This window comes from Bubalus bubalis, chromosome 12 (assembly GCF_019923935.1).
Source record: "Bubalus bubalis isolate 160015118507 breed Murrah chromosome 12, NDDB_SH_1, whole genome shotgun sequence".
NCBI lineage: Eukaryota > Metazoa > Chordata > Mammalia > Artiodactyla > Bovidae > Bubalus > Bubalus bubalis.
Genome location: NC_059168.1, coordinates 28,866,308 through 28,883,553, shown reverse-complemented (window position 1 = coordinate 28,883,553; position 17,246 = coordinate 28,866,308). Strand labels below are relative to the sequence as shown.

The 17,246-nt window shown below is 46.5% G+C and overlaps 1 protein-coding gene and 1 long non-coding RNA gene across 7 annotated transcripts in view; one reads left to right on the top strand and one right to left on the bottom strand.

Moving 5' to 3' along the window:
* Positions 1–7,535, bottom strand: part of LOC112578047 — a 30,195-nt gene extending 22,660 nt beyond the window's left edge. The window contains exons 1-3 of one of the 4 annotated variants that reach the window (XR_003102237.3): positions 6,931–7,535; positions 1,107–1,912; positions 208–284 (exon numbers count right to left, since the gene is read on the bottom strand). This is a non-coding gene — a long non-coding RNA (uncharacterized LOC112578047). Of the gene's footprint in view, positions 1–207; positions 1,913–6,293; positions 6,600–6,930 lie in introns of those variants that run through there. The other 3 variants (XR_006543302.2, XR_006543303.1, XR_006543304.1) reach the window with 3 other exon arrangements.
* On the top strand, positions 6,723–16,422 carry MCFD2 (multiple coagulation factor deficiency 2, ER cargo receptor complex subunit). Of its 3 annotated transcripts, none has more exons than XM_006054804.4 (4): positions 6,723–6,871; positions 12,300–12,460; positions 13,420–13,579; positions 14,919–16,422. In XM_006054804.4, exons 2-4 carry the CDS (start codon positions 12,312–12,314, stop codon positions 15,045–15,047), a joined length of 438 nt encoding a protein of 145 aa, XP_006054866.3. In that variant the 5' UTR covers positions 6,723–6,871; positions 12,300–12,311; the 3' UTR covers positions 15,048–16,422. The 3 variants fall into 3 exon arrangements, with proteins under 3 accessions (XP_006054866.3, XP_006054865.1, XP_006054864.3); XM_006054802.4 differs by having other exon boundaries at positions 6,815–6,943; XM_006054803.4 differs by lacking the exon at positions 12,300–12,460 and having other exon boundaries at positions 6,749–6,871.
* Positions 16,423–17,246: the final 824 nt, after the last annotated feature.

Here is a 17,246-nt window from a genome sequence, read left to right as displayed (position 1 = left end):
CATTCCTTTCTCCAGGGATTGAATCCAGGTCTCCTGCATTGTAGCAGATTCTTTACAATCTGCCACCAGAGAAACCCAAGTCTTCCAAAAGAGAGTGCTGTCCTCTTGTCGGGGGACCTTCAGTGAAGGGTCCAGCAGGGGAGCCACAAGAAAGCACTCAGCATTAAACATCAATCAGATGGAGGGAGGGAAGAAGAGCTGACTTACTGTGTCCGTTAAGTAAGAACTTCCTTGTTCCGCTTACTCTTCTCCAGTTCAGCCCCCCACTCAACCTTGGTGTGATCCTAAACAGCAGCATGCAAGATGGGAAGATGTGGTGATTGAGAGAGAGGAACTTGGTTTTTTATCAGACAACTTTCTGTTCTAATTTTTTTTTCTAGCTACATCCATGTGTAACTTAAATGCAAAAAAAATTTTTTTATTAAAATTCACAAAGTGTACATTAACCATTGTATGTAATTAAATAATTATGCAGACTACCATTCTAAATGAATGATCCCTAACTCCAACTGAGCTTTCAAGTCAGGCAGGAAAGTCTTCTATCTCTTCTAGGCAGCTTGCTGTCCCAGTTTCACAATGATGATTTCAAACTTTGACCCAGCTGCCTGCCCTTCCCCCAGTCACAGCACTCCCAGAACTAGTGGGCTTCCCTGGTGGCTCAAGCAGTCAAGAATCTGCCTGCAATGCATGCAGGTTCAATCCCTGGGTAAGGAAGATCCCCTGGAGGAGGAAATGGCAACTCATTCCAGTATTCTTGCCTGGAGAATCCAATGGACAGAGGAGCCTGGTGGGCTATAGTCCATGAAGTCACCAAGAGTTGGACACAACAAAAGCAATTCGGCATGCCCAAATTTCAGGCTCACATTCATCTGAGCTTTATATCCATTCTCTCCTGCCTCCTCAATAACCTTATTCTTTCAGTTTTTTCCACTCTGCTCTTTTCAATATTGTCTTTGCTGGGCTCCTTCTCAAAATGATTTCGACATGCACAAGGTCCTCCACCTTAAAGATAACCCTTCTGGATCCTGTGTCCTCCTCCAGTTACTTTCCTTTCCCTCACAGGCAAACTTGAAAGGCTTGCCCACACTTGCTGTACGCAGTCTTACCTGCCAGGCACTCACCACCCACTGTACATTGGCTGCTGTCCAGAATTCCACATAAACCGGTCTCTGAGCCCGCAGTGACCTCACATAGACAAATCCAATTCCCATCTGAGTCCACATCTTACTTGGCCTCTGTGTCACTTGGGAATGCTTTGGACTGCAAATAACTGTCTTAGAGCGGCTTAAACAAATAGGAGTCCTCTGCTCATAAGAGGATATCTGGAAGTAAGCAGCTGTTGGTGTTGGTTCAGTGGCCCCACAGCATTGGGGTAGTCTTTCTAAATCCTCTCCCACTTCCCTCCATGGTTGAGGCTGTACATCCCCATTCACAACTGGAGGAAGGGGAGAGGTCTGCACTTGTCTCTTTTATTAGAAAAGCAAAAGATTTCCCAAGTTCCCCTTATGTCTCATTGCCAAGAACTGTGTTCCCTGGTCATCTAACTGCAAAAAAAGATGGGGAAGTGAGTGTTTAATGTATTTTAGCCTTTATTGTAGAGATAGACAAGAGAGAAGGGTGTTCAAAATGGAAACTGGGCTACCACCCACTCTAACCAGTGTTGGCCTGGTGTATCTCTTGGGTTACTTAAAACCTATGCACACCCTCTCTTTCCCACATACATATTTAACCTGGGGGGTGGGGGGGTGGGGCACTCACTCCATACAGGAGGTAATCCTAGGCAGGAGTCTCAGCCAGCTCCTGCCTACCACATAGAGTCCAGGTTCTCTGTGTACTCTGTAGGACCCTCTTTGAGGTTCTGGTGTGGCTTCTCATGGTTGGATGATTTAAGCCAAGACAAGTTCATTGCCTGCTAAAATGAGAAAGATGGGATGTACCAAGGGTTGGAGAGAACGGGGACCAATAGAACACCATATCCTCTTGCTGGTCTAGATTGACGCAGCCACTTTGAAAGATTTTTGGCACTATCTCGTACAACTGAACACCTGCATTCACTCTGAGCCGGGTGAATACCTGACACAGACGTGAGCAGGTGTGCAAGAAAACATGTGTTGTACCAAGTTTGAAGCAGCATAATTTATAACCACCTGAAACTGGAAACCACCCAGATGTCCACTGATGGTAGAAAGGAAAAGGGAGCAGCATACAGAAATGAGGGTGAATGTTCTAGATGCACACACTATGTACAGATCTCAAAACAATGCAGTGTAAAAGAAGCCAGAGACAAAAGAGTATGTACTGTGGGTTCCATTTATAGAAAAAACAAAAACAAGTAAAAGCCGCTCTGTGGTGTTAGCAAAAGCCAGGATAGCAGTTGCCTTTCAGGGAGAGGGTGGTGCTTGGAGGGAGCACAGGTAGGTCTCCTAGGATGCTGGTAATGTTCTGCGTCTTGATCTGGGTGCTGGTTATATGGGGGCATTCAATTCCTGAAAGCTTATTGAGCTGTATGTGTACTTTTGTGTGTACTATTGTGAAATAATAGAAAATATATATATATATATGCCCTTGGTTCCTGGCACAGAGCTGTAATTCCATTGTAATTTCATAAGTGACAGGAGCACTAGGAGCATCTTTGTTCTAATATTTGGCCTTTGACCCTGGTTCATGATGATTTTTAAATCCCTTGGAATTTCCTTGGTGATTGGAGTGTCCTTTGTTCTAATGTGGTGACCCTTGGTGGGCCCCTGGATGGCTTCAGGATGGGTCTGGTCACCAAAAGACCATGATTAGACAGGTAGAGCTTTTAGCTCCACTCACTAACCTCCAAGAAAGGGAAAGGACTGGAGATTGAGTTAATCATTGATTATGCCTGTATGGGGAAGCCTTCATAAAAATCTCAGTGGTACAGGGTTTGAACAGCTTCTGGGTTGGTGAGTATATCCACATGTCTGCAGGGTGGGGTACCGCAACTCCAAAGAGACAGGGGCTCCTGTGCTTCGTGCCTTTCCAGACCTCACTCTATACATTTCTTCATCTAACTGTTCATCTGTACCCTTTATGGTAACCTGTACTATAAAATAAACTGGGAAATGCAAGTAAATGTTCCCCTGAGTTCTGTGAGCTGTTCTAGCAGGTGATAAAATCTCAGGCGGGAGTCATGGGAACCTTCAATTTGTAGCCGAGTCCAACAGAAGTCATGGTTAACCTGGGGACCTACTTACTGAGCTTGGAATTGGAAGTGGGCAGCAGTCTTATGCAGCTGAGTCCTTTACCTGTGGGCACTGTACTAACTTCAGTTAGTGTCATAATTGAATTGCATTGTAGAACACTCAGCTGGTGTTGCAGAGAATTGCTTAGTGTGGGGAGAACACCCCACACATCTGCTGTCAGAAGTATTGTGTGTGTGAGTAAAGGAAAACAGGAGTGTGTTTTTTTCTGAACAACCATGCATCAATAAGCTCTAAAGAAGAAAACCAAATCAAAATACAGGGAAACACAGTCAATGCACAATGTGAAGAAATAATAAAACTCCTTTCTTTTCAGAAAAAAAGAATAAAAAACATAAGATTATACCCCAGTCAGTAAGCCACATCCAGTCCAGTCCTGCTGGACAGAAACAAGGGGTGTCTTCCGTGACCACGTATCAGGTTCTTGTAAGGGATCTGGCAGCCCCTCCCTTGTTAACAGAGACGACCACCATTGACCAGGCTTAAGATTTTAGGGATATATGACTCCATCCATCATTTGTTAGGCTTCTGGTCAAGTTTATGCATGAGTAATCACAATCACATAACTTATCTAAAGAGTCTTCAAATGGTTTTCTAATGAAAGACTATATCCCCCCCCAAAATAGGTAGTATATTTGACTTTTTAAAAATGAAAGCAATATAAAAAGATATAAAATGAGGTCTTCTTCTCACCTCGGTTCTCTTTTATTAGTTTCTTGTGTATACCTCAAATGTTTCTTTTTGGAAAACAAGCAAGACCAAGTATAAGAATATTTAAGTCTTACAGGGGCTGGTCTCTGTGTGCTCAGTTGCAGTGGAGGTAATTCAAAACAAAGCAGGTAGAGAAGCCACCTATGGTCCCCACCTGTGGTCCATCTTTGCTCCCTTGGGCCTCTATCTTATCTCCTGATAAAGCTGCCTCTTCCCTGTCTCCATTTGTTCTGACTTCAACTTGGATATTCAAAGAAAATTGTTTATTTCAACCCAGCAAGGCTCCAAATTGTGAGACTCAGCTACTTTAGGCTGTGAGCGGTACCTCATCAAGTCCTCCTCTCTCACCAAGGCCTTATTTTCTTTAACCTCTGCTTTCAGATCCGTTCTAATCTGGATTTGCCACTCTCTTGAAGGACTTTGCTGAAAGCTACTTTAAAAAGGAAGAAAAAAAGGCAACACTCTCAAGTGTTCTGTATTATTCCTGAGATTTCTCCAATAATACAACTTTGGTTAGCGTGTGGGTTTTTTCCAAGGTCTAGCAAGTGACAGCAGTTCAACTCTTTACTACGTAACATGCTGGTCACCAACTTCCAATATGGAATAGAGAGTCTTCACCACTGGCTACCTTATTACTTCAGTTAGCCAATCCCACATTTTATTATTGGTTTTTGTGTTCTACTTTTAGTAACAAGTTATTTGCCTGTTAGGAATGGGTTCAGCTACAAGTTCTAGAACACTCCTCTATAAATGGCCTAAACAAATGTCTCATGGACTAAAATGGAAGTTCTCACAGTAGTTTAAGTAGCGGATGATGGTTTCCTGGGTGTTAGTTATACCTCAGTAAAGCTGGGGGCAGGGGGGAATGTAGCTCCTAGAATCTGGCTTGAATAACTAAATGGATGGCAGTGACGTTTGCTAAACTGGGGAAAACAGAGAGGTACATGTTTGGGGGTTAAAATATTTCAGTGAGCCAAGTTAAGTTTGGGATCCTAGTTAGACACTCCTGTGGAGATGGCAAGTAGGCAGTTATTTTGAGGAATCAGGACTTATAGGCTGAGGTCACTGTTAGAAATCTTTTTTTGGAGTCATCTGCTTGTAAATGGCACCTAAGACCACATGATTAGATGAAATCACATAAGCAGACTGGATAGGTTGACAAAGAAGGGGACTAAGGATAGAACCCTAAGCACCCCCATATTTATAGGTTGAGAAGTAGGTGAGAAGTCAGTGAAAAGAACCCAAGAACAGCCAGTGAGGTAGGAGGAGGACCGAGTACATGGCATCAAAAAACAAGAGAAGAAGGTGTTTCCAAGTAGGAATGACTGACTGTGAGAAATAGTACTGAGAGGGAGAGTGAAAACAAAGAAAAAGAAAAGGGCACCACTGAATTTGCATGGAGACTGCAGTTTCAGTAATGCAGTGGACAAGAAACCACAGCAAGATGAAATGATCCGGGGGATGGTCTATTAGAGGGGGAGCGATTGGTGATTCAAGAGAGAGATGACACAGGATAAGATCCACAGAAAAAGTGGAAGTGTTGGATAAATAGAATGAGAAATGCTTTATCCATCTATCAGACATGGAACTTGTTGAAGGAGACCATTTCTTGTTTGTATTCATTTCTTGGGTTAACTCCTAGCACAGAGCCTAGTACCTAGGAGGTACTCAAGAAGTGTTACTGAATGAATGAATAAACCATCAGATGGACGAATGGATGGACAGCAGAGGGAGAGCTGAAAAATGAACTAGATCAAACTAACTCAAACTTCAGAGTAAGGAAAGGAGGAGGAGTCTGGGATTAATAGGCTGTCCTCTATCCTTAGATGGTAAAGAATCTGCTTCTAAAGTGGGAAACCTGGGTTCAATCTCTGGGTCAGGAAGACTTCCTGGAGAAGGGAATGGCAACCTACTCCAGTATTCTTGTCTGGAGACTCGCATGGGCAGAGGAGCCTTGCTGGCTACAGTCCATGGGGTCACAGAGATGGACATGACTGGGCAACTAAGACCCTGCTGTCCTGCCACAATGGTCAGAGAAGGGAGGAAATAATTTTCTGAGCTATTAAAACTGGAAAGTGGTACTTGATCCTAGGCAATATTTTCACCATCCATGTTTCTTTCTTCATTCTGCCAACCCATAAAAAGATAGGAAGCCTGGGTGCTTGATTCTCCCAGTTTCCAGACTCCCAACATGATTCTCTCAACTAAGTCCCTGCATCATCTTCAATCCCTGGCTGAGCCCACAGCAGTTCTGTATTTCCTAGGGTTATCTGAATGTTTTCCTTAGAGCTGCATCTTAATCTATCTAAGTATACCTGAAGTACATTACGTTTCCTGCTTTTCTCCATCCTAAAATTGGTCCCAGGGCCCACGGTTGGTGAGCAACTGCAGGGGCTAATGGCTTGATCCCGACAGAAGTGGAATGGCAAGCAACAATTTTTTTCTTCACGCTATTATATTTTTTCCTAACTTGCAGTCAGAGAAACCCAGGACCCTGTAGAGGTGGAGCTGGTGGTGGAGCTGAAAGCCAGTTTGGGGGCCAGTTGCATCCGCCAGCCAACGTCCTCATCCTACTACAATCCTGGGGGCTTCAGGGCTTGCCTAGCCCCTACGGTCTTGGGGGTTCAGGTGGTCCAACCCAGGATCCAACCGAGTGTCGCCCTATGGACGGTAGACAGAAGAAATGCCTCCGCCCAGTCCTTCCTGGGCCTGAGGCCGTTACACGTGGAATCACCCCAGCGGCCCGGATCCCGCACTGGTCAGAGGCGGGGCCCGCGGCGCCAATGGGCGGGCAGAAAGGGACGCGCGTGCGCACAGCGGGCCAGGGCGGGGGCGGAGCGGAGGAAAAACGTACTGAGGACGGGAGCTGGCGAGGCTCATGCTGGAGGGCTTCGCGTCTGGGGAAAAACTGGTGGCAGCTGGTGGCAGCGAGGGTGAGTGAACCGGGGACCTCCCGCGATCCGGCTGCGGCCTGTGATCCCTGTGACCCTACCTTGGAGGAGAAGGTCCGTGGGGCGGCATTCAGGAGTCTGCAGAGGGGCGGGATCCTGGCGTTCCTTCGGAGGGTCTCGGGGCTTCTGGCTAGGGTTGGAAGGCAAGAGCGGCCTGGGTAGGGGTCTCGGACCCCGAGCCTCCCCGGGAAGCTAGCCGACTAAGAGCAGAGCCTCCCTCCCGGGGCATATGCCGTAGGGGCTTTAAAGCCTGATGGGCCGGCCGGGGTCGATCTCCGCGCTCTTGGAGGACCTGCGGTGGACCTGCGCGCGGGCCCGAGTCGTTGCTGTCCGTCTGCCTCTGGTACCCCATCTCTCTCTGGGAGAGACAGTAAACACTGACGGGGGCCGAGCTTGGCCAGGCTATGCCAGGGGAACAGGGAGGCGGGAAGCCTGTATTCCTCCCTTGTATCCCCTGTGTGGGCATGGCACCGCCATCCATCCAGATGCCCAAGCAGAGACTTGCACGTCATTCTCACCTCCTGCACGCTTTACCCATCCACATCGAATCCATCACAAATCTCCCTTGGATACGCCGACTTCTCCACGCCCAGTTCCTCTGCTCTAGCAAGTTCAGGCCACCATCATCTCTCCCCTGTGCCCTTTCTCTGTCCTCTGTGCTTTGTTATATGTTGGCAAGCCAGAGTGATGGCCTTAAAACTGAAATCTGATCACGGTCACCAGAACCCTCCCCCCATCCCCTGGTCTTCCTTCTGTGGATCCCCATTGCTCTTACAAGCTCTTGAACATCGCTTTCAATGCCCTTGGTGACCGGTCTTCTTTTTTTACTTTACTAACTCATCCATCTCCACTATTCTGTCTTCAACCATATTGAACCCTTTTTAGTTCCCAGATTGGACCAAGTTCCTTCTAGGCTTAGGTGTTTGTTACAGTAAGTTCGCTCTACCTGAAGTGCTATCCTTTAATTGAAAAAAATCATCCTTCATATATTAACCCAGGTAGGGGTTGGGGCTATTGCCATGCCCTACAGCTGTCCATTTACTGGTCTTTTCCACTGGGCTGTAATCTGTGTGACAGGAGCCTGTCTGGTTCTTGTCACACAGATTATCCTATCCTCAGACATACCTGTCCTCAGAACCTTGTGCAGCACCAAGCTGTTTAGTGAAGTTGTTGTTGTTGTAGTTTAGTCACATCCAACTCTTTTGCAATCCCATGAACTGTAGCCTGCCAGGCTTCTCTGTCCATGGGATTTCCCAGGCAAGAATACTGGAGTGGGTTGCCATTTCCGTCTCCAGGGGATCTTCCCAAGCCAAGGATTGAACCCCATGTCTCCTGCATTGCAGGCAGATTCTTTACTGCTGAGCCATCAGGGAAACCCAGGAAACAGTTTAGTTAAATGTATAAATGAAGCATGCCAGCTCCCTCCCAAATGAACAAATAGATCAAGTTATTAACTGCCTGCTTCTCCAGAATCAGTTGTCAACCCCCAGCCCATGTAGAGGTTTCTTTTTCTAGGAACTTGGTTCTTTCCTTACTTTCAGTCCAGGACCATGGCAGTTTTAAATGGGGAAGTACCAGTCAGAGTTTTTCTTTGGCATCGACTCTGGGTACAGGATGTGTGGCTACTTTGAGTTTGATTCTTAACTAAGGGCGGTAGCATGAGAGAAAAGTTGCCTACAACTGATGGGAGGAAGGCTGACTCCAGACTTTTTGGTGCTGATAAGACTAAGGACACAATGAGAGTGGGCCAGGCCAAACCACTGCTGGGAGGACTCCCGAGGGAAGTTATTTTTCTAGCTTAGGTCAGATCCTCTGTGATAGGAAACAACACACCTGGGTTCCAGGGCCCAGGGCCCTGATACAGAGTGAAGGCATGCCGTTCCAGGTGAGCTCAGTATTTTGTTACAAATTCACTAAAGGAGTAAAGGAGAGACAGAGAAAATAGCTTCCCCGTCTTCACAGAGGGAGGGAAAGAGAAAAATAAAAGTAGAACAGTATGTGACCATATGTTAAGGCCAAGTGAGTGTGAGAGACCGCAGACTGAGGTCAGAGGAGGGAACAGCTGGCTTTGGCTGAGAGAGCACAGAGATGACATTTGAACTGGGCCTGGAAGGAAGAGGGCAGATGGACAGGTGGAGCGAATGGGAACAAACGCCCTAGGACTGGGAGAGGCTGCTGGAGCCTGGAGGAAAGCCCTGTTACAGTCAAGGCCCGGTGGGAGCCGGCCGCCGTCAGTGGTCTAGGGCTTCTCCCCAGAGCGCCTGTGAAGGATGTCTCAAATTCAGAAATCTCTCCTCCTTTGGATTTTTCTCTAGCCTAGCCTTTACACTTTCTGAAAGACCAGTGAACCCAGGAACTCCTGGGGCTTATCTGCCAAGCTCTTTGTTTATGGCCTTGAGCTAAATAGTTGGAGTGTGGGTGATGCAACTTGTTCTTTCGGCGGAAGGGGCTGCTAATATTTCCTTTTCAGTGCGAGCAGTATGGTTTGTCAGGTGGCAGTCAGATTCCCTGTTCTTCTTGTAGCACTTGCTAGGGGGAGTTTCTCTTCTGTGTTTGCAGATTGGGCTTTTGTTGTGGTCTCAAGGTTGGAAACCTGGCACAGCAAGCCAGAATGGGTGAGCCCCAAATGGATGGTTCTTGGCCTTTATCCGGTCTCCTTTGAAGAGGGGATAATTTGGACTCAAAGTTACTATATTACCAAGCACTTGGTTGCTTTTTGGCCTTATTCCAATAGAACCTCTCCCCCTCACCCCACCCATTCCTGATATACTAAGTATCCAACCACACTGTTCTAGGAGATGGTGCCAGGGGTCTGTTGATGACTGAGCTCTACTATCTGATAGATAGCGCCAGAACCGAGTTTCATCCTCAGTTACGTTGACATCAGACCTGGCAGTGTATGGGTGAGGATGATAACTCCCCAGCTCCCAAGGACCATGGCATGAAGGCTGAGAACCTCCAGCCTCTGTGCAGGAACTGTGTCCAGTGCTGCGAATGGGAATCCAGCCCCCAGCCTCACAGAGCCCAGTCCAACAGAGGGTACCGAGAGGTCCTCAGACGTGTTCACAGGCGCATGCACAGCTGTTGTCAGCAACAGACAGGACCCTTCTGAAGGGAAGCACTTAGGAGCATATGGGAAGAGCGTCTAAGCCAGACTCGGAATTGAATAAGGCTTGCTGGAGAAAGAGACATCTAATGCATTATGAATCTTAAAGGCTTCCCCCTCTGGTTCCTCCTGTCCCAGAACTCTGCAGTGTGTGGTCAGAACAAGCTATTCTTCTCTGGTTGGGGCAGTCTTTGCGGAGAGTAACCTGAGACCTTGTTTTCAGGTACCAGGTAGAAGGTCAGTGGCCTCATCAGTGCCTGGACACTTCTATTTGGTAAAATTGGGATGTAGTTTCTGGCTGTTCCTGAATTATTTTCTAGAGATGATACTCAACTGGAATCCCCCTTTTTATTCCATCCATATAGAACTGGAACAAAATTATGGGGTGAATTGCATTAAATATATATTTGTAAAGAAAACACATGTTTATAGTAGAAATTTTAGAAGCAATGGAAAAGTAAAGAGAAGAAAAATAAAAGTCATTCCTAATCTCATAATTCAGAAAGTAATCTTTCTTAATAGTTTTTAGTCTTTGTTCTGTGTATGAGAAATATACATACATTGTTTTGTTTTTTACAAAAGTGAATTTTTTTTTTTTTTTTGGCTGTACCATGTGGCTTGTGGGATCTTAGTTCCCCAACCAAGGACTGAACTCAGAGCCACAGCAGTGAAAGCACCGAGTCTTAACCACTGGACCACCAGGGAATTTCCCCCAAATGAATTATTCTTTACAGACTTTTGTAGCCTGCTCTTTTTCACTTGGTGTATATTGAACATCTTTTTCTGTTATGAAATATGACAATTGCATTTTGATGTCCCTATTCATTTGCAAGACTCGATTCTTCTTTTTACACCTAGAAGTTATATATCCCAGGGACCATTGTCTCCTTAAGAGAGGATATACTGCTGATATCCAGCAAAGCGGGTCTGGGAAATTTTCCTAAACATTGTGGGGATGGCATTTTCCTAGGGTCCTGCCCTCCAGAGCCTCTTGGGGTAGGTGAAAGGGGCCAGAACACCTCTGAGTAGAGGTCTCCTGGCTGTCCTTCAACTTCTTTTTTTTATAGAGGTCAGTCTATAAGCCCTGGAAGGATCAGGACTTTCAGCTTAATAGCAGGAGAAGGAAATGGCAACCCACTCCAGTGTTCTTGCCTGGAGAATCCCAGGGACGGGGGAGCCTGGTGGGCTGCCATCTATGGGGTCGCACAGAGTCGGACATGACTGAAGCAACTTAGCAGCAGCAGCAAGGCGGCCTGAGTGTTGGTGGGGTACAGGTGGGAACAAGGCACTCTTGTCCTCGGGGAGCTTGCTGTGTAGCCAGCTGTTTCTCCTTGTTGACCATGACTCCAAGTCCAGCCAAACCCCGGAAGTACTAGATGGAACCTAATCCCTGTGGAGCTCTCCTCCCTGGTGCTCTTTCTCGTGGCTCAATTGCTTGCCTCCCTCACAGCCCTGGGAGGTGGACGAGGCAGGGGATAATGTCCACTGCCGTGGGCCTTGATCTAACCTACCCATTGTTTCCCTCAACCCCTGTCTCTGGTCTCACTCTGCCTAATACCTTCCCCATTGCACTGCCAGATGAGCTGTTCTGAAACCATCTCTGCTCTCATCTCCCTCAGTGGCTCCCATCCATCCCTAGACAATGTCAGCCTCTTTGGCCTAGCATGCAGAGCTGCCTCCAGCATGGCCTGGTCAGCCTCTGCAGCCTGTTGCCCACTGTTCCATCCACTTCATACCCTCTAAGCTCAAGTCCCTCTCACCCACTTGGAGTTTCTCTCCCCCTTGACTGCACCTACCCTTCTACTCACACCTTCCATTCATCCTTCAGTTCCTGCACGTCCACTGCACACCCCTCTATCTGGACCTGCTGAAGTGTCCCCATGTCTGTTAACCTCTGGCTTTCTCTAGCCCAAAGGACACTTCGTCCTCTGAACTCTCAGAGGGTTTCCTCTTTCTTTAGTACACCTCACTTTCTGCCTTGATTAGTGCTCTTGGCAGGAAGTATTTCTCTCACCAGACTGTAAGCTGCTCGTAGGCAGGAGTGCTCTCCAGATCCCGGTAAACTCTCATTGAGCTGCTTGGCATTCTGAAGGGGCTTCAGGAAAGGTCATGGACCCGCCAGCCCATTTGAGTGATGGGGACTTGGAGAGCCCGAGGTCATCCTGCAGTCTGGTGGTGGAGCTGGCCAGTTCTCTTCCCCAGCCCTGCTCCTTCACCCAGTTCCCAGGAGTGTGCTGTGTCAAGTCTTGAAAGAACCTCAGTTCTGGTGTTCTTGTCTCCACCTTCTTGTTCCCCACCTCCCAGGTACCGGTGACCATGAGATCTCTGCGACTGCTCAGAATCCCCTTCCTGTGTGGCTTGCTCTGGGCCTTTTGTGCCCCGGGTGCCAGGGCCGAGGAGCCCGGGGCCAGCTCCTCCCATCACGGCAGCATGGGCCTGGATAAGAACACAGTGCATGACCAAGAGTACGTATTCAGCCAGGGCTGTGGTCCAGGGGCCTCCCCGTCTGCAGCTGCAGCCAGCTGCAAAGGCACACGCTGTCCCCTTTGCCTTCTACTATTTGTACAACCCCTTGACATTTTTCCAAGCATGGTGTTTATTCCTTGTAGCCACCTGTAAGTCCAGGTGTTCTTCTTTTGCCATCAGATCACAGATGAGACTCAAAAAGGATGAATGGCTTTCCTGAGTTCATTCTGTCTCTCTCAGCACAGACAGGCAGATAGACACAGACACCAGCAGTAATGGCAGAGTCCAAAATAGAGCTAAGGTTTCTTGCTTATGACAAGATCTTTTTCTTTTTTCTTGGCATGTTCAAACATTGCATCATTTGTTGGAACTTTTACCCTGGGCCAGTTAGCCTCACACATTCCTGCCTACAGTTCCTGCTCTATTATCCTTAAATTGCTTTAAAAAAAAAAAAAAAAAATTAATAGCTCCCCCAACAATGTTAGGTAAAGAACCTGCCTGCCATTGAAGAAGACCCAAGAGACATGGGTTCAGTCCCAAGGTCTGGAAGATCCCCTGGAGTAGGAAATGGCAACCCACTTTAATTTTCTTGCCCAGAAAATTCCATGGACAGAGGAGCCTGACGGGCTACAGTCCAAGGGGTCGCAAAGAGTCGAATACGACTGAACATGCACACACACCCCCAAATGTTATAACCATATTCTAATAATAAAAAGGAAAAAGCACCCATAATCTTGCCAGCATAACAGATGAACTGTTTGATTTTTTTTTTCCCCCTACTCCTTTCATGGCCTTGCCTATGTCTATCTTCTTGGAGAGTGGTCTGCCACTGTTTCTGTTAGTTTTTCTGCGATGGGTGTACTTGAAGATCTTAAACTTTTCAGAGTCTTTAAGATTTCAGCAGGATCCCAGCCCAGCATCGCTGCCAAGTGGTCTGAGCTTCTCTGTTGGTCTTTAGGCATATCATGGAGCATCTCGAAGGTGTCATCAACAAACCAGAGGCGGAGATGTCCCCACAAGAGCTGCAGCTCCATTATTTCAAAATGCATGATTATGATGGCAATAATCTGCTTGACGGCCTAGAACTCTCCACGGCCATCACTCATGTTCATAAGGAGGTAGGTCGGGCAGTGGCCCAGGGGGCAGCATCTTGGAGGGGCCTCCCTCTGGGGACTCAGTCCCTGCTCCTGATGGCTCCCCCTGTCCTTGTGCAACACTATTACTGCTTCTCCTTTTTCTGCTCACCTTCTGCTCTGCCTTTTTTCCTGTTCAGAGGGCCTTCTCACAAAGGGTGACCAGCTGAGGCAGAAGCCCCAGAGCCTGCCTTGGCTCTTTAGCAAGTGCCACTGGCATTTCCACCATGTGCCAGGGTCTGAGAACTAGCTGAAAGGCAGACCACATTCAAAAGGCAGAACTGGGGAGAGGTTATATCATTTGGGAAGAATGGCCTGTCTGGTCCAAGGGATCAAGGGATTTGATGATAAGGGTTTGGGTAATACAGTATGATGGTCATGTCCTTGTTATTATCTCTAATTTGAGAGGTGAGGAAACTGAAACTCCGATCTTATGCCTCCAGATCTAATGTCTGTTCCACTTGACCACACTGTAATCTCAAGAGAGGAGGAGAGGCGAAGTTGGGGAGGGGCGTGTGCTCACACCGGCTGCCAGCTGAGCCGGGCTGTGTTTGCTCTGAAGGTAGTGGGGAGCACCAGCGGCTTTGCACAGGAGACAAGCATGACTAATGCAGTATTTGCTGTGGGAGGCAGACTGATGGATGCTAGCAAAGACTGGCTTTGAGAAAGGAATCGAGGTCCAGCTGCCCTGGCAGGCGAGGATGGTGGTGGGCAGGAGAGGAAAGGGTCAGGACATGGGAGAGGTGATAGAAGACGAATTGGCCACAGATAGGAGCAGCATTAGCTCAGCCCTTGGCAACGTGAGCCCTGCCACACCTGCTTCTGGAGCAGAAGTGCCTTCACCTCAGAGACTGTAACGGGGTCTGCTGGTCGGCAATGCCTTCTTCCTCTTGTCCTGACCCCGAGATGTCTAGTGTGGGCTCTCACCACTTTAGCAGAGCTGACCTGTGGGAGGGCCTGGGCTGTGAGCTTTTCTTTAGGATAGATTTGTGGGTCCTGGAATCTGTGAGACTCCAAGTTCTATAAGCCAGACCCAGCTTTCTACAATGAACATGTATGACTTTGGTAATGAAAAAAGAATGAAAAGTATTTTTTAAAACAAATCAGCAAGGGCCTACTTTGATTGCATCGTCCTTTTAACTGCCAAATATCATGTTTTAATTGGGTAGTTGTGAATTGACTCTGGATCTAACATGTGGCTTGTGGATTTCCAAGAAATAGAAGTACTACATTTGAAGGAGTCTATGGACATTTTATTTTGGACATTAACCAGGCGCTTTCAGTAAAAGATACAGCTCATCTTGGTGTGATTTGTACCTTGTAGGAGGGAAGTGAGCAGGCACCAATGAACGAAGATGAGCTGATCAACTTAATAGATGGTGTTTTGAGAGACGATGACAAGAACAATGATGGATACATCGACTATGCCGAATTTGCAAAATCCCTGCAGTAGACCCGATGTGGCCATCTCCCAGTTAAATGCAAATCTGACCCATTATAATGTGATCGGACACTTTCCGTAATGCAAAATAACTCATTTCCAAAATACTGCTTTGGTATTTTGGTAAAAACCTGTAGCAACTTGTTACACTGGGGTGAGAAAGAGAAATCAAGAGAAATAAAAAAGCAGAGGAATGGGACCTACTGTAGTCCCCAAGTACTGTTAAATATCTTATTGGACAAGGGCTTGATAAAAAAAAATCCTTTTAAGAATATTGGATGATCGCAGCTGAGCACTCAGGAACTTGGATGGAGAATGCTGCTAGGCTCTTGGCTTTAATTCATGCTACCTGAAAAGTAAGACAAGCTTTTGCTACCTGGACACACTTTTCAGTAACTGAAGGAATGGAATGAATGCCAAATGTTTCCCCTGGGCTGTCCTGTCTCTTCAGAGGAACGTGGTCAGTATTCTGTAAAGTTCCCCTGGCCTAAATGATTACTTGTTCTGGTCAAGGGAGTATTTATTAGGCTATTCAAAGCCACAGATCAGAAGAATGTCAAATAGTTGAGCTAGCCAGAGTCTAAGATTCTGTATCTCCTGGGACTTTGGGAACACCACACCACTGACCTAAGTGATCCACCTTTTTCAGTTTTTCAATATTTCATAATACTACTGCCACATCCGTACACTATCTTTTATGTCTTCTTCAACCAAGGAGAGACCTCAATTCTAAAAGTGTTCTCTACTTCTCATCATTAGCAAACATTTTAGCTTTCTAGGTATTTGTGTTTAACTCTTGTTTCTAGGGTTTTGTTTTTGCAGTTTAGAAACTCTTAAGAATGTAAGGACTTTATCCCTTCTGCTTGATACAGCAGAGGTGAGCTACCAGCCAGTCTAGCCTAAGTGAAAAGTGAAAAGATTCTTCACCAAGCACGGTGATTAATCTGATACACATGAGATCTAGAAGGAATGTTGTTTAAATTACCTCTTCTGCCTGAATACGTGAATTCTTTCAGATGAACAGAAAAAGAAGCCTAAAAACTCTTAAAAGTGTGACTCTCAATTATAACTGAAAATCAGAAGTGGCTGCAGATTATAAGTTGGTTTATGGAATGTGATGGATATGCTGTGATAGGAAACCTGAAATGATGGTTGAATGGGTTAAAAAAAAACTGCATAAAATTTGCTGTAAGATATATAGACTTATTTTCTGTACTAAAGTATTCTTATAAGAAAAATAAGTATTTGTAAAAATGGTTTCTTGTGTCAAGTATTTGTGCAATCAGAGCTGAATTGTAAACTATTCTTGTAATAACTGGTTATTTTGAAAGATTTATATAATGAATTCTGGATATATGACCAATAAAACTGATGAAATGCAAGAGCAGTTGATTTTGTCCACATAGGCTTCTTCTCCTACCACTCAAAGGATTGGTTGGTTTAATGCCCACGTTTACAGGTGGGACCCATCCCTGGCACTACCTTGTTCCTTTCTGCAGGGGTAGGTCTAGGATTCACAGTAACTTTCCTTCTGTAGGCATTTTTTCCCTCTGCATGAAAGCACTTTTTGGACCGTCCTTCTCTGGCCAAGTTCAGATTATGACGACATTGTCTAGGAAAATACAATGTTTTCTCCTTGAGTCTCACTGACTGTTTTTTCTTAGCCAGAAAATTTAAATTAGATAGCATTATTGCAAGCACCCTTGGACCAAGCAGGAAGCATAGTCGCCCCTGGATTTTTGGAAATGATGCCGTTCTGCCAGTTGAAAGGAGAGCAAAGGAAGAAGTTACCATTGCCTCCCTGACTCCCATCCCCTGCCCGAGACCCCTGGGTCTTGCCCCACTTCATCCAAAGCTGCCCTTCTGGATGGATCTAGTGAGCAGACCCACGGTTGAAAGAACCTTATATTGTTGGCAGCTAGGAAGTGAGGCAGCTGGAGACGAAGAGGCAGATTCCTACAAGGTAGAGTCACCCAGTTAAACAGACCAGACAGACACCTCTTCCCTCCTCCCCAGTTGGCTGCACTTTGAAATTATTCCACACTGGCCTTTATGGTTAGCCTGGCTTTCCTTATAGGAAATTCCCTGTGGGCATACCACACCACCCTCCCCACTCCCTCCCCCCCACCGGCCCCAACCACTGCCTGGCCCACACTTCCCCATCATGGCCCGTTTATCTCCTTTCCCCTACGTGAGGTGTTGGCTGTTTCA

Coding starts and splice junctions, on each gene's coding strand:
- MCFD2 (XM_006054804.4), top strand. CDS start 12,312: ATGAGATCTCTGCGACTGCTCAGAATCCCCTTCCTGTGTGGCTTGCTC. Junction 12,461..13,419: donor AACACAGTGCATGACCAAGA/GTACGTATTCAG, acceptor GTTGGTCTTTAG/GCATATCATGGAGCATCTCG. Junction 13,580..14,918: donor TCACTCATGTTCATAAGGAG/GTAGGTCGGGCA, acceptor TGTACCTTGTAG/GAGGGAAGTGAGCAGGCACC.